This window comes from Geotrypetes seraphini, chromosome 2 (genome assembly GCF_902459505.1).
Source record: "Geotrypetes seraphini chromosome 2, aGeoSer1.1, whole genome shotgun sequence".
Lineage (NCBI taxonomy): Eukaryota > Metazoa > Chordata > Amphibia > Gymnophiona > Dermophiidae > Geotrypetes > Geotrypetes seraphini.
The window spans coordinates 326,708,605-326,735,597 of record NC_047085.1 but is presented as its reverse complement, the minus strand read 5'-3'; the positions used below and the strand labels follow the sequence as shown (position 1 = coordinate 326,735,597).

The 26,993-nt window shown below is 45.3% G+C and overlaps 1 protein-coding gene across 1 annotated transcript in view; it reads right to left on the bottom strand.

Annotated features, from left to right (window-relative positions):
* TOP2B (DNA topoisomerase II beta) overlaps positions 1-26,993 on the bottom strand; it is a 639,919-nt gene that overhangs the window by 480,290 nt on the left and 132,636 nt on the right. Inside the window, 2 exon segments of the mRNA XM_033930173.1 lie at positions 3,075-3,172; positions 15,384-15,529. Coding sequence (XP_033786064.1) covers positions 3,075-3,172; positions 15,384-15,529 — 244 coding nt within the window.

Below are 26,993 nucleotides of genomic sequence, written 5' to 3'. Positions count from 1 at the left end.
GTCCGCCACACGCGGAGTCTCCGGCGGTGCGTCCTCAAAACGCAAAACCGAAGAAACCTGTTGAATAAGGTCAGGCAGCTCATCTCTCTGAAAAAGGCGCACCACGGACGCCTCTTCACCGGAGAACGGGAAACCCGACAACCCGCCGCCAGCTTCCGTCCCCTCCAGAGGGTCCTGGAATTCATCAGAATGGTCCAGGTCCTCCTCCAGACCGACATGTTCCTCCGACCACAAATCCTCGTCCCACGACACCCGCGGACGCTTGGACAAGGGAGGCGGCGGAGGGGACGCCACACCAGACGAGAGAGGCAAAGCCGCAGGGAGCGCGGAGGAAACCCCACCCCCCGAAACCCCCTGGGCGCAACCGGGACCCCCAGCCGCCTGAAAATAGGCTCTGCATAAGGAGAAAAAGAAATCAGGAGAAAAACCACCCGAGGGTCCCAAGGGACTCCCTGCCACAGCAGGGGACCCAGCAGAAACCTGCCCCTGCATAGTCAAAACAGGGGGAAGGTCACCTGAGGTGGAAGACAAAATGGAGGGGCCAGACAGAGAAGATGGCGACTTTCCCGCCAAAAAAGCTCCCCTCCATAGCCTGTAGCGGCTGAGAAACCTGAACAGTCTCAGCCGCTAAAGCAGGCAAGCCGGCATCAGCTGTCAAAAAATCAGCTGAGAGGGAATCCTCAAAAACCCGACCGTCGGCGGCTCGGGGAATCCCTCCGTGGGCGGATGGAGAAGACCGGGCTTCAACACTGCTCCCTGCCGACTCGCGAGGCACCATCGGCGGGGAGCTCTGGGCGCCTGCAGTCACTGCCGACGGAGCTCCTCCACCGCACCGGTCTGAACACCGCTTGCACAGGCCAGCCGCGAGTGCCTCGCGTCTGGAGCACAATGAGCACTTTTTCCCTTTAGAAGTGCTCATTGCTCCATACGCGAACTAGCTATAAAAAAAGTGCCGGTTAGTTGAAAAAAATACAGTAAAATACAGTTTTCTTAAAGGGAAACAACCCTCCAGACCAGCACTACCTCAGGATTTTTTTTTTTTTTTTTACAGAACAGACTCCACAGGCTCTCGAAGCAATATGCCTTGCTTGATTTAGGGGGCAAGGCTTACTGCTGAGGCTCCTCTAAAAAAATGTGGGGAGGTGGAGGAAGTGGGGGGAGGGACCCCGCTCGAGACCCGCCGGGTTTGACACCCCCGAGGTCGGACGAACCCCCAAACAGGGTCCGCCCAAGCTCCGTCCGGCCAAAAAACAGGGACAATAAACCCCCTAAACAAATTCCAACAGCCCTACCAAGGGAGATGGGTACAGATCACATCAACACCTGCTGGAGACTGAAAGAAGACTGAGGGAAATAGAGAAGGGAGGATAGTATATACTGTCCCAAAGTTTTGTTTTCAGTCTCCACCTGCTGGTCATGATTGGATATATACCCATTCGTAAAGATTAACCTCTACTGGTCTGGAGAGTGCTAAAGAATATAGCCTTAAGCATGTCCTCTAACATAGGCACTGAGACCAAAGGTAGGTGGGTCAGAGGTGCAGCAGTGCGCTCCTTCAGGAGCGACTTTAGATTGATGTCTCGAAGACGCCGACGAGGCGGTGCTAACATGAGACTCCGAGGTAGGCTTCTTCGCTGGCATACCTGAGGAGGGAAGAGATTTACCCGAAGCCGGAGTAGCAGGAGGGGCCGAGGCCAATGGGTACTTCGAGGCTGAAGCACCCAACGAGGGCATCGAGGCCAAGCTCGAGGCCAGTCCCGCAAGATTCATGGGGCCAAAGAGTTGGAGAATCTTGACTACCCGTCGACGAAGAGCCCGCTGTTTGTAAAGTCGCACAACGGGGACACAACTCAGCGCGGTGCTCTGCACCCAGGCACTCCACACACCAACGATGAGGATTGGTGATGGAGATAACCCGGTTGCACTTAGTACAGTTTTTAAATCCGGAATGACACCGGGACATAAGAAAAGGGAGGGCCCATACGAACTGAAAAAAATGAAAATAAAGAAAATAAAAGACGCGAGCACAACGACTCAACAGAAACTAACCAAACAAGCCGTGGTGCAAGAGGGACAACGATATCACGCGAAGCAAGGGAGCAGTGCTTCTGGCTCAGCGGAAAACAAAGAACTGAGGACATGCTGAGGAGACGCAAGCCCTAGGCAGGGCGAGAGGGGAACGCACACATGCGCGGGCCAATCGCAAGCCTGAAGGTCTTCGAGCAAGTCTGCTTGCAAAAACGTCCACTAGGGGGCTCAGTCGGTGACGTCACCCACATGTAGAGAATATGCTGCCTGCTTGTCCTGGGATAATGCAGAAATTTATCTAGGAGTACACACTGAGGACCGGTGCAAACTACAACACCACCTGTAGACATTGACTATTCTCTTCTTGCAGTCTGGCATGGCCTGAAGCCTGGCTTTTCCCTGTAGCTAGTATCCTTTGGCATTAAAGCAAAGTCTAAAAATATGTTAAAATATATTAAACACACAATATATATATATATATATATATATATACACTGTATTAATATTGTGATATATACACTGTATTAATATTGTGATAACTATGAAAATAAAATCTAAGTAAAAAGTTATTGAAAAAGTCAAACAAGAAAAATGATTTCAGTAAAAGTGTTGGAATAGCTTTAGTGTCCACATGAATAGGAGCAGGGAAAACAAAAAAGTGGAGGGAACTACTTTGTGTGAAAAGGGGTGGGCTGCACATTCTCAGAGATTAGCACTTGGACAACTGTTTGATTCTGTCATCAAGGGAGGACAACACCTGTGTGTGCACCAGATTCAATCCTGCTTATCTATAGAGAGCACATTTAACTAACACACACTACACTCTAAAATGAACCAGATACTAGAAGAGAGCAGGTATGTTCCAAATACGGCTGTTCTAAGGAACTCAAGGAAACTGAAAGAGAAATATGCTCACTGGAAAACTTCACTAAGAACAACCTTTATAGTGACTGTCTCATTTTTGTATGCAGATTTTTTTATACATTTTTCAAACATACAGTATAGCGTCCATAAGATAAGTCGGCAGGTAACACCCTATGGCATACCTGTTTAAAGCTGTGTTTGTATTCTTTGCAGGCAGTTTCAACTGTAAACTTTGTGCTGAATATATTACAAAGTTTTGCACCATAGCCATTCCGCCCACCTTAAGAGGTAAAAAAACAAAACAGGCCATTATGCACAACAAATATACAAGCACAAGTTTAGATTGTAAGTCTTTTGTGGACAAGAAATATCTACTGTACCTAACATAACTTGCTTTCAGTTACTACTGAAAAGTTTCAAGCTCAATACAAATAGCTGCTAGCATCACATGTTTCCACCTTACGTAATGTCTCATTTGCAAATATTTGCAAATAAATTTGCCTATTTGTTTCAATGAGATTCTCCATTGTTGGTCATGCTTGTGGTTGATACAGTAATTTACTAAAAGTGCACACTAACACCACAGGACCTGTAGCAAACACCATGTGTTAATGTGATTTGTACACATTATATTAAAATACCTCAAAATGAAAAATAGTGGAATTATTCAGTTTCAAATCAATTTCACTCAAATAAAGCTGATGCCATTAACTTTTACCAGAGCCTCTCAGTTTAGGTGCACAAACAAATGTGCCCTTGCTATATCATTATGAATATCTGCAGAGTACGTTAGCAGAACTGAATTATAAGTTTTTGACTAGAGTTTGGATCAATGACTAACATACAGAGCCGAGCAAAAGTTTTGCATCACTTCTGAGTAATACATTGTTCTGTCCTTCTTGCTGGATCACAGCAATATTTCTGAAGCCTACTGCTGCATATTATATACTGATGTGTTCAGAATTTTATGCTCTATCACTCTGCACATTTTAACTGCGGAATATCAAAAATGTTGATATTTCGTGTCAAAACCGGATCTAAACGGTCCAATCAGATCTCTACATTTTCAACCAATGGCGTTTGGTTTGAGGAACCAATCACAGCACAGCATTCACGGCGAAGTAGGAAAATCAGTTTTCATAACTGTCTGCTACTCCAGTGACAGCATAATCGCAACATGGGAAAAGTTAGAAATCTTTCGTAAGAAGAACGTGTGGCGGTTGTACTTAATGAAGAAGACTATTCAAGCCGCCAAATTGCTGCCAGGGTGAAGTGCAATCAAAGTATAGTCTTACGCTTGCTCAGTTAAAAAAAAGAGACAGGAAATGTGACTGACAGGGCTCGAAGTGGAAGACCATGCAAATCCTCTGTGCGAGAGGACAGGGTTGTTCACTGGATCTCAGTGGCAGATCGCAAACTCACATCACCAGAATTGTCAGCCAAGTGGCAAGAAATGTGTCCAGTGAATGTATCTGCCTCAACAGTATGTTGGCAGTGCCTGGAGTTTGGCCTACGTGGCTGTAGAGCAAGAAAGAAGCCGTTGGTAACGGCAATGCAAAAAAAGCGACAAGTTGAGCGGGCCAGAAAGTACAACATATGGACTCCAGAGGTGTGGAAAAATGTTCTTTTCAGCGATGAGAGTACTTTCTGTGTGTTAGGAGGCCAGTGCAACACGTTTGTAAGACGATTTAAGAATGAGGCTTTCAAACCACAGTGCCTGGACTTAACTGTAAAGCATCCGACAAAATCATGGTCTGGGGCTGTATGTCAGCCAATCGCATTGGACGCTTTCAGGTGAATGATGGCATGATGAACGGTGCCAAGTATCTCTGTAAAACGTAATGGTTCCTTCTGCACGGAGTCTATTCCAGGGTGACTTCCACTTCCAGGATGACAATGCACCCTGTCATTGGGCAAAGATGGTGATAAAGTGGATGACATCGAGCCATAGTCAGTGACTGGAATGGCCAGGGCAGTCACCAGATCTCAAACCAACTGAAAATTTGTAGAATAATCTTGCTGTCAAGGTGTTCAGAAAACACCCAAAAACAAAGGTTGAGTTCATTGAAGGACTGATTAATGCTTGGTACCATGTAGAGAATGACACGGGGAAAAAATTTGTCCCCGTCACCGCCCCGTCCCCGGCCGACTATCCTCTGCACCGCCCCATCACCGCCATTCCCTTCACCGCCCCGTCACCGTCACCGCCATCCCTTTCACCGCCCCGTCACCGCCACTGCCATCCCATTCACCGCCCCGTCACCGTCACCGCAGCATGCATAAAAGCCTCAAACAGGTATGATTTTATATACTTATCTTTATTAACGTATAAAGGAAACATTCTTTACAACTTTACAACTTAGTTAACTATACAAAACAAAACACAACCTGTACTTTTAATTGTCCTTATTTTTTAACCCGTGGATGAACAACAAATCATCTGCACAAGTGGGTTAAAATGCAAACCTGCTACCATGAAATCTGATTTTTAAGGGCATGCATTCGTGCAATTGTGCCACAGCAAATGGACTTTGGTGCATTTGCCAAGGGAGAATCGCTACTGTGGCTTTGTAAAAGGGGCCCTTACTGAGTGAAGTCCATAGTCACCTAAACCAGTGTTTCTCTCAACCAAGTTTCCCAGGCCAATCTCCACACCTGACCCCCATCCCCATCATAATAGTAAATAGTACTAATTGTAATGCAATTTCTTCCATTCATTTTTCATGTATATAATATTAATTCATTATGGTAACCACAAAATTAAAAGAAACACAAAGCACACTGTATGCAGAGAAAATATTAATTAATATTTGTTTCATTTTTCAAAGAGGTCAAGACAGATGACTAAAATATGCAATGTCACTTCAGAAACAACTATAGAAAAATAGACAAATATAATGCAAAATATAGATAACTGATATAAATTCTCAAAACTGACACATTTTGATCACTAAATTGAAAATAGTAATTTTCCATACAATTTTTCTATCACTAATCTTCCCCCACCCCATATATATTCTGCAGGTTTTCAAAGAGATCAAGGCAGATGATTTTATGCAATGTCACATCAGGAACAACTATACAAAAATAGACAAATATACCCTCCGGGGCTCTATTGTGTGCGTGCTGGCTACCCTTCTCTTCCCTCCGAAACCAGAAGTAGCGTCCCGGGGGGGGGGGGGGGGGGAAGAGAAGGGAAGCCAGCACGCATACGATAGAGCCCCGGCCCGGAGGGAAGCTTACAACTTGCTGCTTTTACTTGCTTCGGGCCTTCCTCACTGCTGGGTCCTGCCTTCGCGGAAACAGAAAGTAGGCAGGTCCTAGCAACGAGGAAGGCCCGAAGCAAGTAAAAGCATGCTGGCAAAAAAAGGCAGGCGTCAAACAAAATTTTCGGCGGCGAGTTAGCCCGGGAAGGAGCATCGGCGGCAGCAGCAGGATTAGCTGGGTGGTCATCTAAATCAGCCGGGGAGAACACTTACTTGTACCTGACGAAGTGAAACGAGTGAATCCAAGCGAGGCAGCAACTGCAAACAAAATTAAAATCCTGGGCTCGGCTCCGAAATCCAATCGCTACTGCTGCGCTACAACCCATTAAATATCAGGTGTGGCAGTAGCGATTGGTCCCCTTCTTTGAGCAAAAAGAACTGACCAATGAAGAGCCTGTATATTAGGGGGCGGAGTCAATGCGGCAACGTGCAAGTCGGGTAGAGACTAGAGAGTTGAGGAGACAGACCACGCGGAGACAAACATGGCCGCCGGAAAAAATCTGACACCCGGTCCCGAACTAAAGACTCACGGTGAAGACAAGGTAAATAGCGGTACATAGAAGGGGGTACATTTGCCTGCGGGGACAAATCTTTTCACCGTTTTTGCGGGCGGTGAAAACTTTTGTCCCCGTGTCTGCGGCGATTTGTCTATGGAGTCTCCAAAGCCCGCAGCCAAACCGCAGCCACCCCGCGGCTCCCTGCGGGGATCGCTCCCCGTGTCATTCTCTAGTACCATGTTGTACAGCCAGATGAACTTTAAAAATTGGTTCACTCCATGCCTCAATGCTACAAGCTTGTTATCAAGAACAAAAGCTGGCCCATACATTATTAGAATAGCAGAAAACAACCACCCCTTTTCAAGGCTACCTTCTCTTGAAGGGGGTAACAGTTAAAATACAAATAAACTTAGTAAGTATTGAAATAGCTAATGTAATCCATTTACAAAATAAACATTTTTTTGACATTCTGCAGTTTATGCATTACAAGTCTTAAATCCGATGTCCTAAATCAATTTAAAATGCACAGGGTGATAAGAGCACAAAATTCTGAACACATCAGTATATAATATGCAGCAGTAGGTGTCAGAAATATTGCTGTGATCCAGCAAGAAAGACGGAACAATGTATTACTTGGACGTGATGCAAAACTTTTGCACAGCTCTATATATCCCCTCTACTATCAAGAAAACTGAATAAGCCAAATTATTACAGAATGCTACACAGAAATATCATGCTAACAGAATACCGCAGTCACACATGACAGGAATAGTGTTAGGGGAGTGCAACTAGGGCAACTGCCCCCTCATCAGAGAGAGCCCTAAGCCAGCTGGGAGCTAAAGAAGCACTGCCTGGGCTTTGCAGTCCCCAGTTACGTCTAACACCAGCTCTAGAAGGATACATATTTCAAATCTGATATATTTTAATCACGAAATAAAAATCATTTTTTTCTAGCTTTTGTTGTCTCTGGTTTCTGCTTTCATCTTCTTTTCACTCTCTTCCTTTCAGCATCTGCCCCCTCTGTCTCATCAATCCAGCATCTGCCCCTTCTATCCACTGTCTGCCCTCTCCCCCTTCCATATGGCATCTGCCTTCTTTCTATGACACTCTCCCCTTTCCATCCAGCCTGCACCCCCTCTCTCCTTTTTACATGATTCATTCTTCTCTCTTCATTTTTATCTCTCCTACACTAGATTGAGCATCTTTACCTCTCTCTCCTTATTTCTATGTTGACCCCCTTCTCAGCATCAATCTCTCTCTACTTTCTCATTCCTATGTTTCTCCCCTTTCCCTCATCTGATCTCTCCATTCCACCCTGACCCCTTCCCCTCTCTAATCTCCCTGTCAGCAGTCCCCTTCCTTTTTTCCTCTTTCCCTGTCCAGCAGTAACTCTCTCCCCTTCTCTTTCCCTCCTCCCCTCCCAGCAGCTACTCTCCTTCTCCCTCCCTCCAAGTCCAGTAGCAGTTCTCCCTTTATCCAACAGCTTCCCAGCCTCCAATAGTGGCTTCCTCCCCTTCCCTTCACTCCCCTTAGTACTTACCTGCAGCAGCGCTAGTAGCTTCAGTACAGTGATTCACTTAGGCAGCCTTGGGGCTTTTGCTGAGTTGCAGCCCGCCTCTGAAGATGCAACTTCCTCTTTCCTCGGAGGCGGCATGACCCATCAAAGGTCCCAAGGATGCCTAAGCAAATCGCTACGCTGACGCTATTGGTGCTGTTGCAGGCATTTATTGAGAGCTGGGAAGCAAAATATCGGCGCTCCCCTGATCTCACCAGCACTGCCAGACCGGCAGAAAATTTCTGCGGACCAATACCGGTCCACAGACCGGCGGTAGAAGAACACTGCTCTAAACTAGTGCATAAATGCACAAGATCAATTATATTGCAATGTACTGCAGTGTGCCGGTAAGCTAAAGGAAGCCACAAATATAATGTGCATTAATATGGCATGGAGTCAAACTGTTTACTTTCACGCTTAATTTTTGTGTTTATTATTTGCATTTATTCTCACAGGTCCTATCCTGCAAAAACCCTGATGCATCAGCGAGGGAAAACAGTTGGCCTATCGTTGGTCAGGTGGATGCCACAAAAAGCACAGTTATTTACCGGAACAGGTGTTATCCAGGGACAGCAGGAAGCTATTCTCACATATGGGTGACGTCATCGACGGAGCCCGGATGCGGACGCCTCACAAGCAGACTTGCTTGAAGAAACTCGAAGTTTCGAGTTCTCCGCACCACGCATGCGCGAGTACCTTCTCGCCCAGCGTAGGGCACGTCTCCTCAATTCAGATAGCTAGCAGAGAAGCCAGCCAGGGGAGGTGGGTGGGTTGTGAGAATAGCTACCTGCTGTCCCTGGATAACATCTGTTACGGTAAGTAACTGTGCTTTATCCCAGGACAAGCAGGCAGGTATTCTCACATATGGGTGACCTCGAAGCTAACCAGAATGGGATGGTGGGAGTGTTGGCAATTTAAGAGAATAAATTTTGTAATACTGTTTGGCCAAACTGTCCATCCTGTCTGGAGAAAGTATCCAGACAATAGTGAGAAGTGAAAGTATGAACCGAAAGCCGCAATTCCACTGAGATGGACTCGGATAGATGTAGACTTGAGGTCAGAATTGGATAAGTGCAAAAGGTAGTCCAAAACAGAAGATAAGGAGGAATGTTGAGGCTCCTTATGATGAGAAAAACACCATGTAGAAAATCTAGTCCACTTTTGGTGATAGCATTGCCTAGTGGTAGGCTTCCTAGAAGCTTCTAAAACATCTCTTACAAATTGAGAAAACTGAAGAGGGGTTATGTTGAGAGGTACCAAGCTGTCAGGGGTAAAGACTGCAGGTTGAGATGAAGCAGAGATCCTTGAATCTGTGTAAACAGAGAAGGAAAAACTGGTAGAAGGTATGGCTTCCTGCTGCTGAGAAGGGAGTACCAAGGTTGTCTCGGCCACCGAGGAGAAATTAGAATCATGGTGCCATGATCGTTCTTCAACTTGACCAGAGTCTTGAGAATGAGAGGGAATGGATGGAATGCATAGAGGAAGAGATTCGTCCATTCCAAAAGAAAAGCATCTGCCTCGAGGCGATGAGGAGAGTATATCATGGAGCAAAATTGAGGCAGTTTGTAGTTGTGGGGAGCTGCAAAAAGGTCAATCTGAGGCGTTCCCCACTGTGAAAAATGTGATGAAGAGGCGAGGAATGGAGTGTCCATTTGTGAGGCTGCAGTAGACGACTCAAGTTGTCTGCCAAGCAATTTTTTTGCCCCTTGAATGTAGACAGCTTTGAAGAAGGTGTTGTGGCAGAATGCCCAGTCCCAAACCTTCAGAGCTTCTTGACAAACGGAGGCAGACCCCGTCCCTCCTGTTTGTTGACCTAATACATGGCGACTTGGTTGTCCATCCGAATGAGGACTTCTTGGTCGTGAAGCAGATGTTGAAAAGCATTGAGAGCTTTGAGGATAGCTCTGAGTTCCAACAGATTGATATTACACTGTTGATCTATATTGGTCCAGAGGCCTTGAGTACGGACACCATCGAGATGAGCGCCCCAAGCGTAGGTCGAAGAATCTGTCGTGAGGACCTTCTGATGGGGGGAGCGTTTGAAAAAGCAAGCCTCTGGAAAGATTGGAAGAGAGCATCTACTGCTTCAATGAAGGAGTGACTGATATGTGTCGAGAAAGAGGGTCACAAACTTACACCATTGAGATGCCAGGGTCCACTGAGGAATTCTGAGGTGAATTCTGGCAAAAAGAGTCATGTGTACTATGGAGGCCATGTGACCCAGAAGTACCATCATGTTCCTCGCTGAGATGGAAGAGCGGGAACTCACTGTATGACAGAGTTGAAGAAGGGCTTCCATTCGTTGTTGTGGAAGGAATGCTCCGAGTTGGACAGTATCCAGAACAGCTCCAAAGAATTATAGATTTTGTGAGGCCTGAAGTTGAGATTTGGGAAAGTTGATTTCGAATCTCAAACTTTGTAGGAACCAGGTAGTACGTTGGGTCGCTACAATAATCCATTGAGATGTGGAATCTTTGATGAGCCAGTCGTCGAGGTAGGGAAATACCTGAAGACCATGATTCCTTAGAGCTGCTGCTACCACTACCAGGCACTTGGTGAACACTCTGGGAGATGAGGCCAGGCCGAAGGGTAGTACTCTGTATTGATAGTGCAGATTCCCCACCTGAAATCTGAGGTATTGACGGGAGGCCGGATGAATGGGGATATGAGTGTAGGCCTCCTTGAGATCCAGAGAGCATAACCAATCGTTCTGCTCGAGAAGGGGATAAAGGGATGCCGGGGACAACATTCAAAACTATTCTTTGACTAGGAATTTGTTGAGAGCCCTGAGATCCAGAATGGGTCACAGATCGCCCGTCTTCTTCGGAACAAGGAAGTAACGTGAGTGAAACCCCCTGTTCTGCTGTTCCAAGGGAACTGGTTCGATGGCATGGAGACGAAGCAGAGCTTGAGCTTCCTGAAGAAGAAGGGCACTCTGGGATGGATTGGAAGGATACTCTCTTGGAGGAAGCTCTGGTGGAATCTGAGAGAAATGAAGAGAGCATCCTTCCCTGATGATGGAAAGTACCCAGAGGTCGGATGTAATTATCGTCCATCGGTGGTAGAAATGATGGAGACGACATCCTATAGGAGGAAAATGAGACAGAGTCAGAACGGTGGAAGTTATGCTCTTTTGTAAACAGTCAAAAAGGCTGAGTAGCCTTAGGTGAAACAGAAGGTTGAGGTTTCTGTTGTTTATGAGGCTGCTGTTTCTTTAGAGGAGGGCGATTATAAGGAGCCGTCCTCAGAGTAAAATGCCGTTGATAGACAGGAGCAGGGCATGCAGGTTTTGCAGGAGCTGGCTTTGGCTTGGTTCTGACAATAGAAGCAAAGGATTTCTCATGGTCAGACAATTTCATGGTGGCTGCCTCGATGGATTCATCGAAGAGGTCATTGCCATCACAAGGGATATTAGCCAAGTGGTCTTAAAGATTAGGGTCCATGTCAATGAACTACGGCCCCGAGAGTCTGGCGTCGAGGGTTCAAGATGCCTGGCCTTACGCAACGACTTCCCAGAATGGGGGGATGCGGTACCTGGAGAAGTCAATGGTTGCCGGTGCCGGGAGTCAGAAATTTGTGCGGGGTCGGTAGTTTGAACCGCACGATGCTGACCTCTCGGTTCCGCAGACAATATCGGCATGGAAGCCGAAGAAGCGGAGTGGACCGGTACCGACAGAGTGGAAGCCGACAATAATGGTGGCTCCACAAGCGGTACCGGTGGCTCAGACCGGACCTGGAAGGCTCGGTGTCAAGAGAGCAGGGAGGAGCTGTTGCAACTGCTCTTTAAGCTGCACCTGAAGGACTGCCGCAATACGGTCGTCCAGGGAGGGCACCGGTACTGCTTTCTTTTCTGCGGTACCTGTGGTGCCGTTTGACGCCCAGAGGATGAGGAGGCTGAGGAGGATGCACTCACCTCTATAGGGACGGAGCGTTTACGGGGGCGCCTCGAGGTCGGCACGATTCTGCCACAGCGACCGGAGGACGCTCCAAGGAGGAAGGCTTCTTAGCCGGCTTATCTGTAGGGTGCGACGCCGGTACGGTGTCACGCGGCGTCGAGGAAGTGGGCGCTGGCTGAGAAACAGTCGACGCCGGTGTCAATGCCGAAGGATCAGCCATCGCGGCACCGAACAGGAGTTTTTGTTGAATTTGCCTGTTCTTCAAAGTACGCTTTTTCAAAGTAGCACAACGGGTGCAGGTGGAAGCCCTGTGATCCGGACCCAAGTACTGGAGACACCAATTGTGCGGGTCGGTCAACGAGATGGGCCTAGCACACCGTTGGCACTTTTTGAATCCAGGCTGAGGGGGCATGAAGGTGAACATGGCCTCTGCTAAATCAAAAGCGGAAGACTCGATGATTACACCAGGCCCCGCCAGGGCGAACCCGAAAAAAATAAAGTTTTTTTTGTGTTTTTTTTTTAAAATAAGACTAAAAGAAAAGAAACAAGAAGGAAGAGAAACTTCCAAGGCAAAAAACCGAGCGAGCGGGAAGGCGAAAAAAGATTTTCAACGGCTGTTGAAAAAAACGCGTCTTCTTAGCTCCGCGGAAACTAAGAAACTGGGGACCGCGCACCTCCATCGGGCGGGAAGGCACTCGCGCATGCGCGGTGCGGCCTAACTAGAACTTTCTAAGTTCTTAGAGTGCAATCACTCTAAAATTGTCCGTACCGGGGCTCCGTCGGTGCCGTCACCCATCAGTTAAGAATATGCTGCCTGCTTGTCCTTGGATAATATGTTTTACTATTCGGGATCTAGCTAAGTACTTGAAAACTGGGTTGGCCACTGATGGAAACAGGATACTGGGCTTGATTGACCTTTGGTCTGTCACAGTATGGCAATTCTTATGTTCTTAAGTTATAACATTACTATTTATCTCGACTTCCAAAAGGCCTTTGACAAGGTGCCCCATGAGCGGCTACTTAAGAAGCTGTGGAACCACGGGGTGGGAGGGGATGTACACAGATGGATCAGGCATTGGTTGGCCGGAAGAAAACAAAGGGTTGGAGTGAAGGGCAAATACTCCGACTGGCAGAGAGTCACGAGCGGTGTTCCGCAGGGGTCGGTGCTGGGACCACTGCTGTTCAATATATTTATCGACGACTTGGAAACGGGGACGAGGTGTGAAGTTATAAAATTTACTGATGACACCAAACTCTGCAGCAGAGTTAGGAACACAGAGGAGTACGAAGACCTGCAAAGGGACCTAAGCAAACTGGAAGAGTGGGCAAACAAATGGCAAATGTGCTTTAACATAGAAAAATGCAAGGTCATGCATATAGGGAAAAGAAACCCGAGGTTCAGCTATAAAATGGGGGGATCACTGCTAGGGGTAAGTAACCTTGAAAGAGACCTGGGAGTGATGGTAGACACATCTTTGAAGGCATTGGCACAGTGCGCCACAGCCTCAAAGAAAGCAAACAGAATGTTGGGTATCATTAAGAAGGGTATTACGACCAGGACAAAGGAGGTCATCCTGCCACTGTATCGTGCAATGGTGCGACCGCATCTGGAGTACTGTGTCCAGTACTGGTCGCCGTACCTCAAGAAGGACATGGCGGTACTTGAGGGAGTCCAGAGAAGAGCAACTAAACTGATAAGGGGTATGGAAAACCTCTCATATACTGACAGACTGAAAAAGCTGGGGCTATTCTCCCTGGAAAAGCGGAGACTTAGAGGAGACATGATAGAAACCTTCAAGATCCTGAAGGGTATAGAAAAGGTAGACAGGGACAGATTTTTCAGATTATGGGGAACCACAAGTACAAGGGGACACTCGGAGAAATTAAAAGGGGACAGATTTAGAACAAATGCCAGAAAGTTCTTTTTCACCCAGAGGGTGGTGGATACTTGGAACGCGCTTCCGGAGGCTGTGATAGGCCGGAGCACGTTACAAGGCTTCAAAGAAGGTTTGGATAGGTTCCTAGAGGATAAAGGAATTGAGGAGTACAGATAGGAGTAGCGGTAGGTTATAGGGATAGTCTGGGACCATTGGTCAGGCAATGGGCCTGATGGGCCACCGCGGGAGCAGACCGCTGGGCGAGATGGACCTCTGGTCTGCCTCAGCGGAGGCAACTTCTTATGTTCTTAGGTTCAGCTACAAAATGGGGGAGAACATTGCTGGGGGAGAGTAATCTTGAAAAGGACTTGGGTGTACTAGTGGACACAACAATGAAATCATCAGCGCAATGTGCAGCGGCCTCGAAGAAAGCTAACAGAATGCTGGGTATCATTAAGAAGGGAATTACAACCAGGACAAAGGAAGTCATCATGCCACTGTATCGTGCAATGGTGCGCCCGCATCTGGAGTACTGCGTCCAATATTGGTCGCCATACCTCAAGAAAGACATGGCGATACTTGAGAAGGTCCGGAGTAGAGCTACGAAAATGATAATTGGTATGGAGGACTGTTCATACACTGACAGGCTGGACAAGCTGGGGCTCTTCTCCCTGGAAAAGAGGAGGCTTAGGGGAGACATGATAGAAACTTTCAAGATCATGAAGGGCATGGAGAAGGTAGACAAGGATAGATTCTTCAAGCAACGGGGAACCACAAACACAAGAGGGCACTCGGAGAAACTCGAAGGGGACAAGTTTAAAACCAATGCCAGGAGGTTCTTCTTCACACAGAGGGTTTTGGACACACGGAACGTGCTCCCGGAGGAAGTGGTCGGGCAGAGTACGCTACGGGGATTCAAAGAGGGATTGGATGGATTCCTGAAGGATAGGAGGATTGAGGGATACAGATAGGGGTAGATATCAGCATGGAAAGAGTATAGATAAAAACAAGGGGGCTATAGGGCTAAATCATGATAACCTGACAGGTCATGGACCTGATGGGCCACCGCGGGTGCGGATTGCTGGGCGCGATGGACCTTTGGTCTGACCCAGCGGAGGCAAATTCTTATGTTCTTATTAATTTATTAACTCTAAACCTAACGTAGCTAATTTTTATTTAATATGACCTCGCAGTGTAAATGTATGCTTTCCTGACTTTTATAAGATTTCCTTTAATGATATATCCTTTTTTTAAATTTATGTAAACTGCTTTGGCCCACATATTGGATTAAGCAGTAAATCAAGAAACAAACATTACAGAAAACACAAATTAACTGTATATATAGAACAAAAGTGTTGGTCAAAACATCAACATGGAGTATCATAATGCAAACTGCTTGCCTGTAACCTTCTTCTCATCATCATCATAGTTGCTAGATGTTAACAGCTGTCCAAAGATTAAAGCAGGAACAAATACTTTTTCAACTTTGTGCTCTACAACTGGAATGCCTTTACCATTATTCCATATGCTGATAATATTAGACTCTCTGTAAATAAATTGTAGATTAGAAACAAGAAACATATTTAGGTAATCTCTTCCTGAACATTGCTTAAATATTAATAGTCAACAGATAACTATGGTTATGACAATTTAAAAGCAATGGGAGTCAAGGTTATCTCTGCTTTGAGTAAAATGTGCTACAAAGGTAAGGGGAAAAAAAATCAGCTTTAATTGCATTAGCGCAGGACATGTTAAAGAAAAACCCATTAAACACACAAAATTAAAAATGTGTGCTTCAAGAAGTTGATGGAACTTACTGAATACACTAGAATAACAGAAGTGATCTCTTTCCCCCAAAAAAGGAGGAAAAAAGGTTGATTCAAATATAAAGAGAGATTAGGTTCTTACCTTGATATCTTTTCCAGTAGATAAGGATGGTATGCTGAACCAAGGGTTTTCCATCTGCTCCCAAGAGTCTATTGCAAAAGATACTGATCACCAATTTCAGCACCTCCTCCTTTTCTCTGCTGCCCCCAGTTAGTTAAGTTTCAAAGCTGGCGTCAGCCCTACAGAAGAAAATAGGAGACCCACCCACCCCACCCCCACTAGCAATACTTTGATCTGCTCACATAATAGAACACAAAGCTCATATACATGCCATGGAGAGAAAAAATACAAACTCAACAATCCTTATTAACAATAAGCCATAATAAACTGTGGAACCAGGGGGAAACCCTTAAGGAACATAAGAACATAATGTCTTCAAATTTATGACAGCTGGCAGAAAGATCAGAGAAGCAGCCTTCAGGCAACAGAAAGTCCAGACAAGGTAAGAACAGAGGATCTTCAATTAGAAAATGAATGGCTTAAAGAACTAAGACTGGTATTGAAAAGACTAGCACAGTCTGTATCCCATATAGGGTGAGATTCGGTGTAGGATGGGCTGGGGAGGGCATCAATGGGAACTCCACTAACTTGGAACACGAGGACATTACTGGCCAGACTTCAGGGTAGATATCCTGCATACAACGGGATGTTTGGATAGGCTGGAGTGAGCTTGGACAGCAACTTCAGCAGTTGGAACCTCAGACAATACCAGATGGACTTTAAATATCAAAGAAAAGAGACAAGTTAATTTAATCAAGTATTTTTAATGAGTATAACTAATGGGCAGACTGGATGGACCTTTTAGGAATATCTGTTGTCCTTTACTCCAAGAACCTAATCTCTTTTTCCAGTGGAATAGGGATGGTATGCTGAACTAAGGGATGTACCTAAGTGGACCCCAAAACCCCGAGTGGGAGAGATAAGCCTGCCTTTAAAACTGAGGCTCCAAATGAGGACTCCTCCTATGCCACTACATCCACCCTATAAAACTCAGTGAAAGTGTGAAGAGATGACCAAGTCACCACTCGACAAATCTCATCCGGTGGAATTATTCTAGATTCAGCCCAGGAAGGGGCAACTTCTTTAGTCAATTGTACTCGAAGATTGAAAGGAGGCTGCTTTCAGTAGACAATGTAAGAGAACAAAATAGCTGACCTGATCCATCTTGAAATAGTAGCTTTGGAAGCCGTCCTCCTCTTCTTTGCCAAATTCGTCAAGACAAAGAGATGGTCCGATAAATGAAAATCATTTGCAACTTCCAGGTATTGCACGTTATCCCTCCAGACATCCTGCACCTTCAGAACTTTATCTTTATTTCTAGAATCCAAGGGCTGGAAGCCTAACCTCCTAGCTATGGAATGCTGAAACCATCTTTGGCAAGAAGGCATGGTCCGCAAGGAGACCCCCACCCCCACCCCCCCAATATCCGTGATTCGGGGTAAGGATTCCTGCGGGACAAGGCCTGCAATTCTGAGACACGTCTATCAGAAGTAATGACTACCAGAAAGACTGTCTTGATAGTCAGGTCCATAAGTGTGGCTTCCTATAAGGGCTCAAAAGGAGGTTTTGAGAGTCCCTCCAGCACGGTGTTAAGGTTCCAGGAAGAACAGGGCTGACAAACCAGAGGCCTAAGCCTCAGGGCACCCTTAAAGAATCTGATAACATACCCTTGGCTCTGAAACAGGAAACTCCAGCCACCTGAACCATTAGAGAAGAAAACTGCCAAACCCATATCCAAGCCTTCCTGAAGGATAGAAAGACCTGATGGCACTGAAGTCATGGCAGGATTCAGCTTCTTGTGACACCAACGTTGAAAAAAAATCCCACACCTTGGCACATGCAGTGAAAATGGCTGACTTCTTGGCTCTCAGAAGCATACAAACCACCAAATGTAAGTGGTGGAGCCCTTCTGGCTCAAGGCCAAGAACTCAAGAGCCAAGCTGTAAGAACAAAGTGCTCCAGATCTTGCAGCATGATCAGACCCTGAGAGAGAAACCACTTGAGCAGTGGAAGCCTCAAAGGAGGTTCACCCTGAAGATGCACCAGATCCGTGTACTACAGGCACCTGGGCCAGTCCAGAGCTACCACAACACGCCCCAGCTGCCCGACTACTCTTCTCAGAATTATCTGCCTATCATGGGTCAGGAAGGGAAAACATATAGGAACTCGTCCACAGGCTAAGGCTGAATCAGTATGTCGATCCCTGTACTTCCAGGCTCGTTATCTGCGGCTGAACTGGACTACTTTCTTGTTCTTTGCCATCGTCATGAGGTCAAATGTTTGTCTACCCCAGCAGTTGACTATGGCCTGAAATGCCTGAGGAGAGAGAGAGAGAGACCAGTCTCCTGAGTCCAGAGTTTGTCTGCTGAGGAAAGAGGAAAGTTTGTCTGCTGACCCACATCGCCAGAGTGTTTTGCACTCTGGCGATGTGGGTCACCAAAATGGCCAAAAGATGACCCTTCGCCCAGCAGAAAAGAGCCGTTACCTCATTCTGGAGCCCAACATTCCTGGTGCCTCCTTGCCTGTTGACATAAGCTACTACCATGGCATTGTCTGAAAACACTGACAGCCTTATTCTTCAACCATAGCTAAAACTGTTTAAGTGCTAGGCAGATGGCTCAAAGCTCCAGCCTGTTGATGGACCAACAGCGCTGAGACAGAGACCACCACCCCCGAACTGGACAGTCCTTGTAATGAGCTCCCCAGCCCAAGAGGCTGGCATCCATTGTCAGAGTGATCCAAGAGTCAATCCGAAGAGGTATCCCTGAATTCAAAGAATATGGATGGAGCCACCAGGCCATGCTGCTACAGGTCGCTGACATCCAGGCAGAAGCGAGTGTTGCAGAGGGTGCATATGAGCTCTTGCTCAAGGTACTACTTCTATCATGGCAGCCATCAAACCCAGGACTTAAAGATATATCCAGGCAGATGGATTCTATTGTGCCAAAAGTGCTGAAATCTGGCCCCAAAAGCTTTTGCTTGCATGCCTCTGGAAAAAAAACACTTATCCTTTCTCCATATCAAAGTGGACACACAGGTATTCCATTGACTGGATTGGCTGCAATTGGCTCTTTTTCAGGTTGGCAATCCAGCCCAGACTCTGAAGGGTAAACATGACAGCATGGACTGCACTCTTCACTTCCTCCCTCGGGAAGGCTCTGATGAACTAGTCGTCCAAGTAAGGGTGGACAAGCCAACCCATTTGCAGAGGTGGGCCACCACTACTACTATCACCTTGGTGAAGGTCTGCAGAGCCATGGCAAGACCAAAAGTCAAGACTATGAACTAAATATGCTGTTCAAGAACATGAAAACAAAGGAAACGCCTGTGATCCGCAAAAAAGGGAATGCATAAATACACCTAAGTCAGGTCCAGAGCTGCCAGAAACTCCCCTGGCTGCACCGAGGCAATGACCGACCTAAGAGTTTCCATACGAAAACAAGACACTTTGAGAGCCACATTGACTTGAGGTCCAGATCAGTCTCCAATCCTCGGAGCCTTTCTTGGACATGATGAAGTATGTGGAGTATATGCCAAAGCCCGAGTCTGCGTCTGGCACCTGTTCGATCACCTGAATGTCAAGCAATCTGTTCATGGTGACCTGGATATCAATCACCTGAATGTCAAGCAATCTGTTCATGGTGGCCTGGATATAGGTTGCTTTTTCCGGTCAGAATGCTAGGGAGTCTACAAACCTGGCAGAGAGAGAACTTGCAGCCATCCCTGACAACTTCTAGCACCTATTGGTCAGTCATGATAGCATTCCATACCTCTAGGAAGTCCCATAGCCGATATCCGATCCTGAGCAGAGGGGCTGGAAGCTTGGCGTCACTGTGACTTCTTGGGATGACCACCTGAGCGAGAGGTAGAACCCTGTGACTTTCTATTCCCAGTAAATCTCTGCTGTGGGCTCTGAAGGGATCTCTGGGATGAGGAGCCAGAAGAGAACAGGTACAAAAAGCAAGAGCCTCGAAAGAACCAACAGGGCTGCCCATTTGCCGCCTGAGGCCAGGTGTCCAGAAGCGATTTCAGACAATGGTCTTGCATACTAGCCATGAGATCATCCATCCTATGGAAGAATAGCATATGGCCCCTGAAAGAAAGCCTGCAGAGAGTGGCTTTGGACATAGAATCCCCAACCCAAAATCCACAAAATCCGGAAAGCAGACACAGAATAAGCAGAGATCTTGCCTAGTACCCTGAGCAGATCATAGAGAGACCCTCCTGGGCTACAAAGATTAGAGTGGCAAGCTCTAGCAACAAAGGAAGCCACCTCATCAGCCTTAAACTCCAGAGACAAGGCCTCAAACTGCCTCGAGCAACATGTCCAGTCTGTGATCCTGCTGAAATTTGAGCACCATGCCTCCATTGCTGGGTAGGGATGTGCATTTTAAGAACATAAGAATAGCCTTTCATTATTGTTAAAATTTCATTCTTTACTGTTCCTTAAAATGAACTGTGCTATAAAAATTTATAAATTAAAAAAAAAAAAAAAGAATAGCCTTACTGGGTCAGACCAATGGTCCATCAAACCCACTGGCCCGTTCCCGTAGTGGCCAATCCAGGTCCTAAGTACCAGGCCAAAACCCAAGGAGTAGCAACATTCCATGCTACCAATCGAGGACAAACAGTGGCTTCCCCCATATCTTTCTCAAGTACCTGGCCAAAACCCAAGGAGTAGCAACATTCCATGCTACCGATCAAGGACAAACAGTGGCTTCTCCCATATCCAAACCTTTCTTAAAACCAGCTATGCTATCCGCTCTTACCACAATCTCTGGCAATGCATTCCAGAGCTTAACTATTCTCTGAATGAAAAAATATTTCCTCCTATTTGGTTTTAAAAGTATTTCCTTGTAACTTCATTAAGTGTCCCCTAGTCTTTATAAATTTTCATGGAGTGAAAAATTAATCCACTTGTACCCGGTTCTACTCCACTCAGGATTTTGTAGACTTCAATCATATCTCCCATCAGCAGTCTCTTTTCCAAGCTGAAGAGCCCTAACCTTTTTAGTCTTTCCTCATACGAGAGGAGTTCCATCCACTTTATCATCTTGGTCACTTTTCTTTGAAACTTTTCTAGCACCGCTATATATTTCTTGAGATAAGGAGACCAGAATTAAATGCAGTACTCCAGATGAGGTCACACCATGGAGCGATACAGAGGCATTATAACATTCTTAGTCTTGTTAACCATCCCTTTTTTAACCCTTCCATGCATACATTAAAACTATCAACAACTTTACACACTTTAACCCCATTTTAACCCCATCACTTATAAACACAGAAAGTTGCTTCTGCTTAATAATTTAGCAAATTTTCACTGTCGTGGCACTCAATTGAAACATTTATGTTTATAAAATGTATATTTAGGCCTACAGCACAACCGGTAATGTTCAGGTAATGTTTCTTCTCTTAGTCAGCACACTCACTGTACAAATGTATTGTTAGCAGTGTTTCTTTTACAGCAAAAACCTAACAAAATATTTTCACACATTTTCAACTTCTTTTATCTCATTTGTTGGGCATTACTTTGGAGATACATTATGATTTTTTTCAGTGCTGTATTCCACTATTGACAATGTTGCCTTCATAAAACTGTGGGGTCGATTGACCCCAGGTGTGTATAATCAGTATACTAAAGCTAAACTAGGTTAAACCAAAAATTCAAAAGCTGTATTTATCACAGGAAACGCCTTGTCTGTTACTATTGAAAAGGTACCTAGAATTTGAAATCAAAATTACAATTTATAAGTAAGCAACTAAACTAATTTATCAGGCTGGGGTCAAAATGACCCCAGGTGCGTACAGAAGGGTTAATAATTCCTAGCATCCTGTTTGTTTGATTTTTTACCGCTGCCGCACATTAGGTGAACGGTTTCATCGTATTGTCTACGATGACACCCAGATCCCTTTTCTTGGGTGCTAACCCCCAAGGTGAACTCCCCTGGAACCCTTTTTAAAAATTGGCGTTAACATTGCTCACCCTCCAATTTTCAGGTACTACAGACAATTTCAGAGACAGTAATTTTATGTTTGAGTTCTTTTAGTACCCTGAGCCACCCTGAGTTTTTTTTAGTGCACCTGAGCTACCAGAGATGGATTAACAAACATCTGCTGAACTTCTGGTCCATAGGATACAACTAGGACATGGCTTTCGCCATCCTAAGGATCCTTCAGGATTTTCCCAGTGCTCAGATATCAGAACTTTCATAACTGGATACCATGGAAAGGCAGTAAGCTGATAGCAGACCCCAATGAGCAGAGAACATTGAGCAGTAGGCTAAGGAGGATCAATTCTGAGCTCCTTGAAAGACCCATAAGAACATAAGCAGTGCCTCTGCTAGGTCAGACCAGAGGTCCATCATGCCTAGTAGTCCACTCACGCGGCGGCCCATCAGGTCCAGGACCTGTATAGTAATCCTCTATCTATACCCTTCTATCCCCTTTTCCTTCAGGAAATTATATAATCCTTTCTTGAACCCCAATACCATACTCTGTCCTATCACACCCTCTGGAAGAGCATTCCAGGTGTCCACCACCCTTTCAGAACCAATACTAGGAAGAACTTCCTAGTATTGGTTCTGAATCCGTCCCCTTTTAATTATTCCGAATGCCCTCTCGTTCTTGTAGCTTTCAGAAGTTTGAAGAATCTATCCCTCTCCACTTTCTCTATGCCCTTCATGATCTTGTAAGTCTCTACAGTGTTCTCTCCAGAAAATTTTTCAAGCTGGGTGGCATGAAAAAGTAGTCGGGTGGGGCGGGACAGGGAGATTTGGTGGTGGGGAAAATTAAATGTGCACTATTTTTATTAGTTAATAATTATTAATTATTTTCCAGTGCTCAGGTATTGTTGCCTGTTTTTTTTTTAGCCTCTTCATCACAATTTAGGGGAAGCATAAAAAGGTAGTTACAGCATAAGTAGTGAATTATGTGCTGACAAAGCAGCATTATCAACATCAGATGTTGATAATATTGCTTTGTTCAGCACGTTATTCAGTGTGGAGAGGTCCAGGAGGCAGGAGGGAGGTGAGGGTGGGTCAGTCGGCCCTAAAATTTGCAATTTTTTCCATATTGGCGGGCAGGCTCTGCCCCTAACTTCAGCAAATATTGAGGGAGAAGTGTACTATGGGATGTATACTAGCTTGTCCAGGTGATTTGCTGCTCTTTAGCTTGTCAAATTGCCTCATTACATCTTCCAGATTTTCAGAGATGTGTGTCAGTTCCTATGACTCATCACTTAATGCAACAGGCTGAAAAGCTTTACCCTGGGAGATAGGAGATTTTTTTTTTCCAACTCTACACTCCACTCCTTATACCTTCTTTGCACATCCACCTCAAATACCCTCTCCTTTCCCACAGCACTCTCCTAAACACCCTCCTTAGACATAACCCATCTACCAACTCACATCCTGCTGCATACCTGTACACACTAGCACCTTTTTTGTCCTTAACACATACCTAGCCCATCTCAAAAAGCTCCACTATACTGCTGCCCCAGAAACCCAATGTATAAATAAGAACAGCCATATTAGGTCAAACCAATGGCCCATCTAGCCCAGTATACTTTTTACAACAGTGGCCAATCCAGGTCACAAGTACCTGGTAGAAACCCAAATAGCAGCAACATTCTATGCTACTGAACCCAGGGCAAGCAGTGGCTTCCCCTAGGTCTGTCTCTATAGCAGACTATGGACTTTTCCTCCAGGAACTTGTCCAAACCTTTTCTAAACCCATCTACGTTAACTGCTGTTAACACATCCTCTGACAATGAATTCCAGAACTTAATTATTCTTTGAGTGAAAAACATATTTCCTCTTATTTGTTTTAAAAGTATTTCCATCCATGTTTTCTCCTCTCCCTGTGGGCCTAGCATCCATGCCCCCACCACTTCTTCATGCAGGTCTGGCCTCTCTCCTATCAACCCCACCCCCCCATGAGAGCTGACATACCTGCGGCAGAGGCAGTGCTGTGAAGTGGCTGCTTGCGGCTGCCAGGCCTTCCTTCTGCCACTTCACACATCTACAAGAAGTGATGCAGCAGAAGGCCCTGGTGGAGCTAGTTGCAAACAGCCTGGTCATAGCACTGCCTCTGCCAGCTGACCACCACCACTGCTACTTTTTTAGGAGGCTTGCAGGTATGTCGGCTCTCATGGAAGAGGAGGAGGGGGGGGTTTCAGTCGTTCAGTCGAAGAGTTGGTCAGGGCAGAACAGAAGGTCTGTGCAGAATTCTATGCGGATGGGGAATTCTGTACAAATTCTGCATTGTGCAGTTGCACAGAATTCCACTAGGAGTATTCTTTGAACCTTTTCTAATTACACTTTATCTTTATTGAGATAGGACAACCAGGACCAAAACGCAATACTCAAGGCAATCATACAGCAGTACAGAGACCTTATAATATTTTCTGTCTTATTTGCCATCCCTTTCCTTAGTAGTACATAGCATCCCTTTGCATCCCTTAGTAGTACACAGCATCCCAGCTGCCCCATTTCACAAACTAGCCCACGTACATTATCCTAAATACCCTCTACAAATGCTCCTGCTCCTGGCTCCAGATTCCCATATCCAAGTTCCATACATACTCTCACACCCTTTCACTCTCTAAAGCATTGAAAACAGGACAGTATTCACTCTATAACAGTGGTCTCAAACTCAAACCCTTTGCAGGGCCACATTTTGGATTTGTAGGTACTTGGAGGGCCTCAGAAAAAATAGTTAATGTCTTATTAAAGAAATGACAATTTTGCATGAGGTAAAACTCTTTATAGTTTATAAATCTTTGCTTTCGGCTAAGTCTTAATAATAATATTGTCATTTATAGTTAGAGAGACAGATGATGCAGAAACTGTTTTATTGTACTTTTGTGATTATGATAAACATGCTGAGGGCCTCAAAATAGTACTTGGCGGGCCGCATGTGGCCCCCGGGCCGCGTGTTTGAGACCACTGCTCTATAACAAACAATATGGCACTATAAGGGCCCCATCTTAATTTTAGCCCTAGATGCACATTTAATTATAGCAATATCACCGGCAGTAAAAACTCATTTCCTAGTAACTAGAAAACTCAGCACATGCAAAGAAGTCAACATTGACAGGACTCCACAAACAAAACTTTTTAAAAAACCTAAACAAAAGAAAACACCAACTTCAATACGGTACAAAATTTAATCATTCCCAAACATTTCTTTTGTGAGTTTTCAAGTTGCCAATCCAAACCTAAAAAATGGTCTCTTGACAGTTTGTTCAACCCACGCTAAGGTGTCATGAACACAAACACATTAGTTATTTAAAAGATCATGCAATTAGCAAGTTGGTTTTAACCATTAAGGCAATAAAGTGACGGGAAGAGGTGATGCAGGCGCCTTGAAGAAGCGGCATGACAGTGAAACGAGATTAGGCCTCAATTCAGTAAAGAGAGAAGGGTTGGGATATTCACAAAGTTAAGAGACCTCCTTCTCAGGTTCATCGCTCCCAGGGCCACCAAAAAATGCGCCTGCAGACGGTCCACTGACTTGGAAGGCACACTTAAACTTATTTTCTCTACCATGAGCCAGGGACAAGTCTTTGGAAAGACAATGCAACTCCAACTTCCCCTGTTGAAATGGTCTTGCTCAGAGTGCCCACTTAATCCAAAAATCAGACAAAGGCAACCGAATTATACATAAACAATAGATAAAACCCAAACATATTGACAAATTAAAAAACTAAAAATGCCTAAAATACAAACTGTGCCAGTATGTATTGCCACGAGAATGTATAATAAAAAATGTGGAGATAGCTAAGCAAAACTGAATGTGTCAAGACTAGCCTAGGAGAAAACGCCTGAAAGTGAACAATGAGGTTGGCCTCTCTGAGGGACCATGACTAACGTGACCATTTATTTTTTTCATCAAAACGGGACATCTATTAATATTCAGTCCCGCCCCCAATTTTTTCCATTCATTTTTCATGTACACACAATATCTTATTATTTCATAACTAGTCTTATAGCCCGTTACATTAACGGGTGCTAGAATATATGTGTGTGTGTCTGTCTTTTTTATTTTTTCTCTCTCCTTAGCCGCTTTCTGAATTTCTGTCTGTCTTTTTTTTTCTTTGGCTGTCCACTACCAACCCTTGCCTGCTCCCCCTATCCATTCTCCCTTCCTTTTACCTCCCGTGTCCTCCACCACCCCATCACTGCTCACCTTATCCAGCAGAAGCCCTTCTCCCTTTGTTTTACCTCCCCCTGTCCATCATCTGTCCAGAAGTAGGCCTGTCTTCATTTTTCTGCCCCCCTCCCTGTTCATCAGCACCTCTTCCCCTGTCCATCAACCCCTTTTCTGCCCCTCCATTTCCGTGTGTTGCAGCATTTCCCTCCCACCCCACTTCCCTGTGCAGTATTTTCCTCCCCCCCATACCTTCCTCCTGAACTCCATGCCCTAAGCAATCTTTAACAGAACTGGAAGTAAATACAATCCCATACAGAGCACTCTAAAAATTCTAGGAATACAATTAGATAGACGCTGCACTATGCAGACACAGATACACAAAGTCATACAGAAGGCATTCTTCATCATGCGAAACCTAAGAAAAATAAGAAATTTCTTTACCAAAGAACACTACAAGATCATTGTACAATCCCTCACACTCAGTAACTTGGATTACTGCAACAGCCTCTACCTAACATGTCCTAACAATATGATAAAACAACTACAGACAGTTCAGAACACTGCCATCAGACTCATCTACTGTCTCAGCAAATTTGACCACATCACTCCCGCCTATATAGACTCTCACTGGCTTCCGATAAAAGCAAGAACTCAATTCAAGTTCTATTGTCTGCTGTTTAAGATAACCCATGGAACTGCCCCCTGTTACCTAAACAACCGCCTAAACTATTACCGCTCATCCAGATCAAGAAGAACTCAAAACCTATTCACCTTCCCACCTAATAATGGAACCCGTCTTAAGAAACTATACGACAGCCTTCTAGCGACACAGGCAGCAAAAATTGACCCCACAATCACCAAACTAATGATCAATACAACAGACATCAAAATGTTTCGAAAAGAAATCAAAACATTTCTATTCAGAAAACACGTCATTACCAACTAATATCCTCCCTTTATGCACAAGC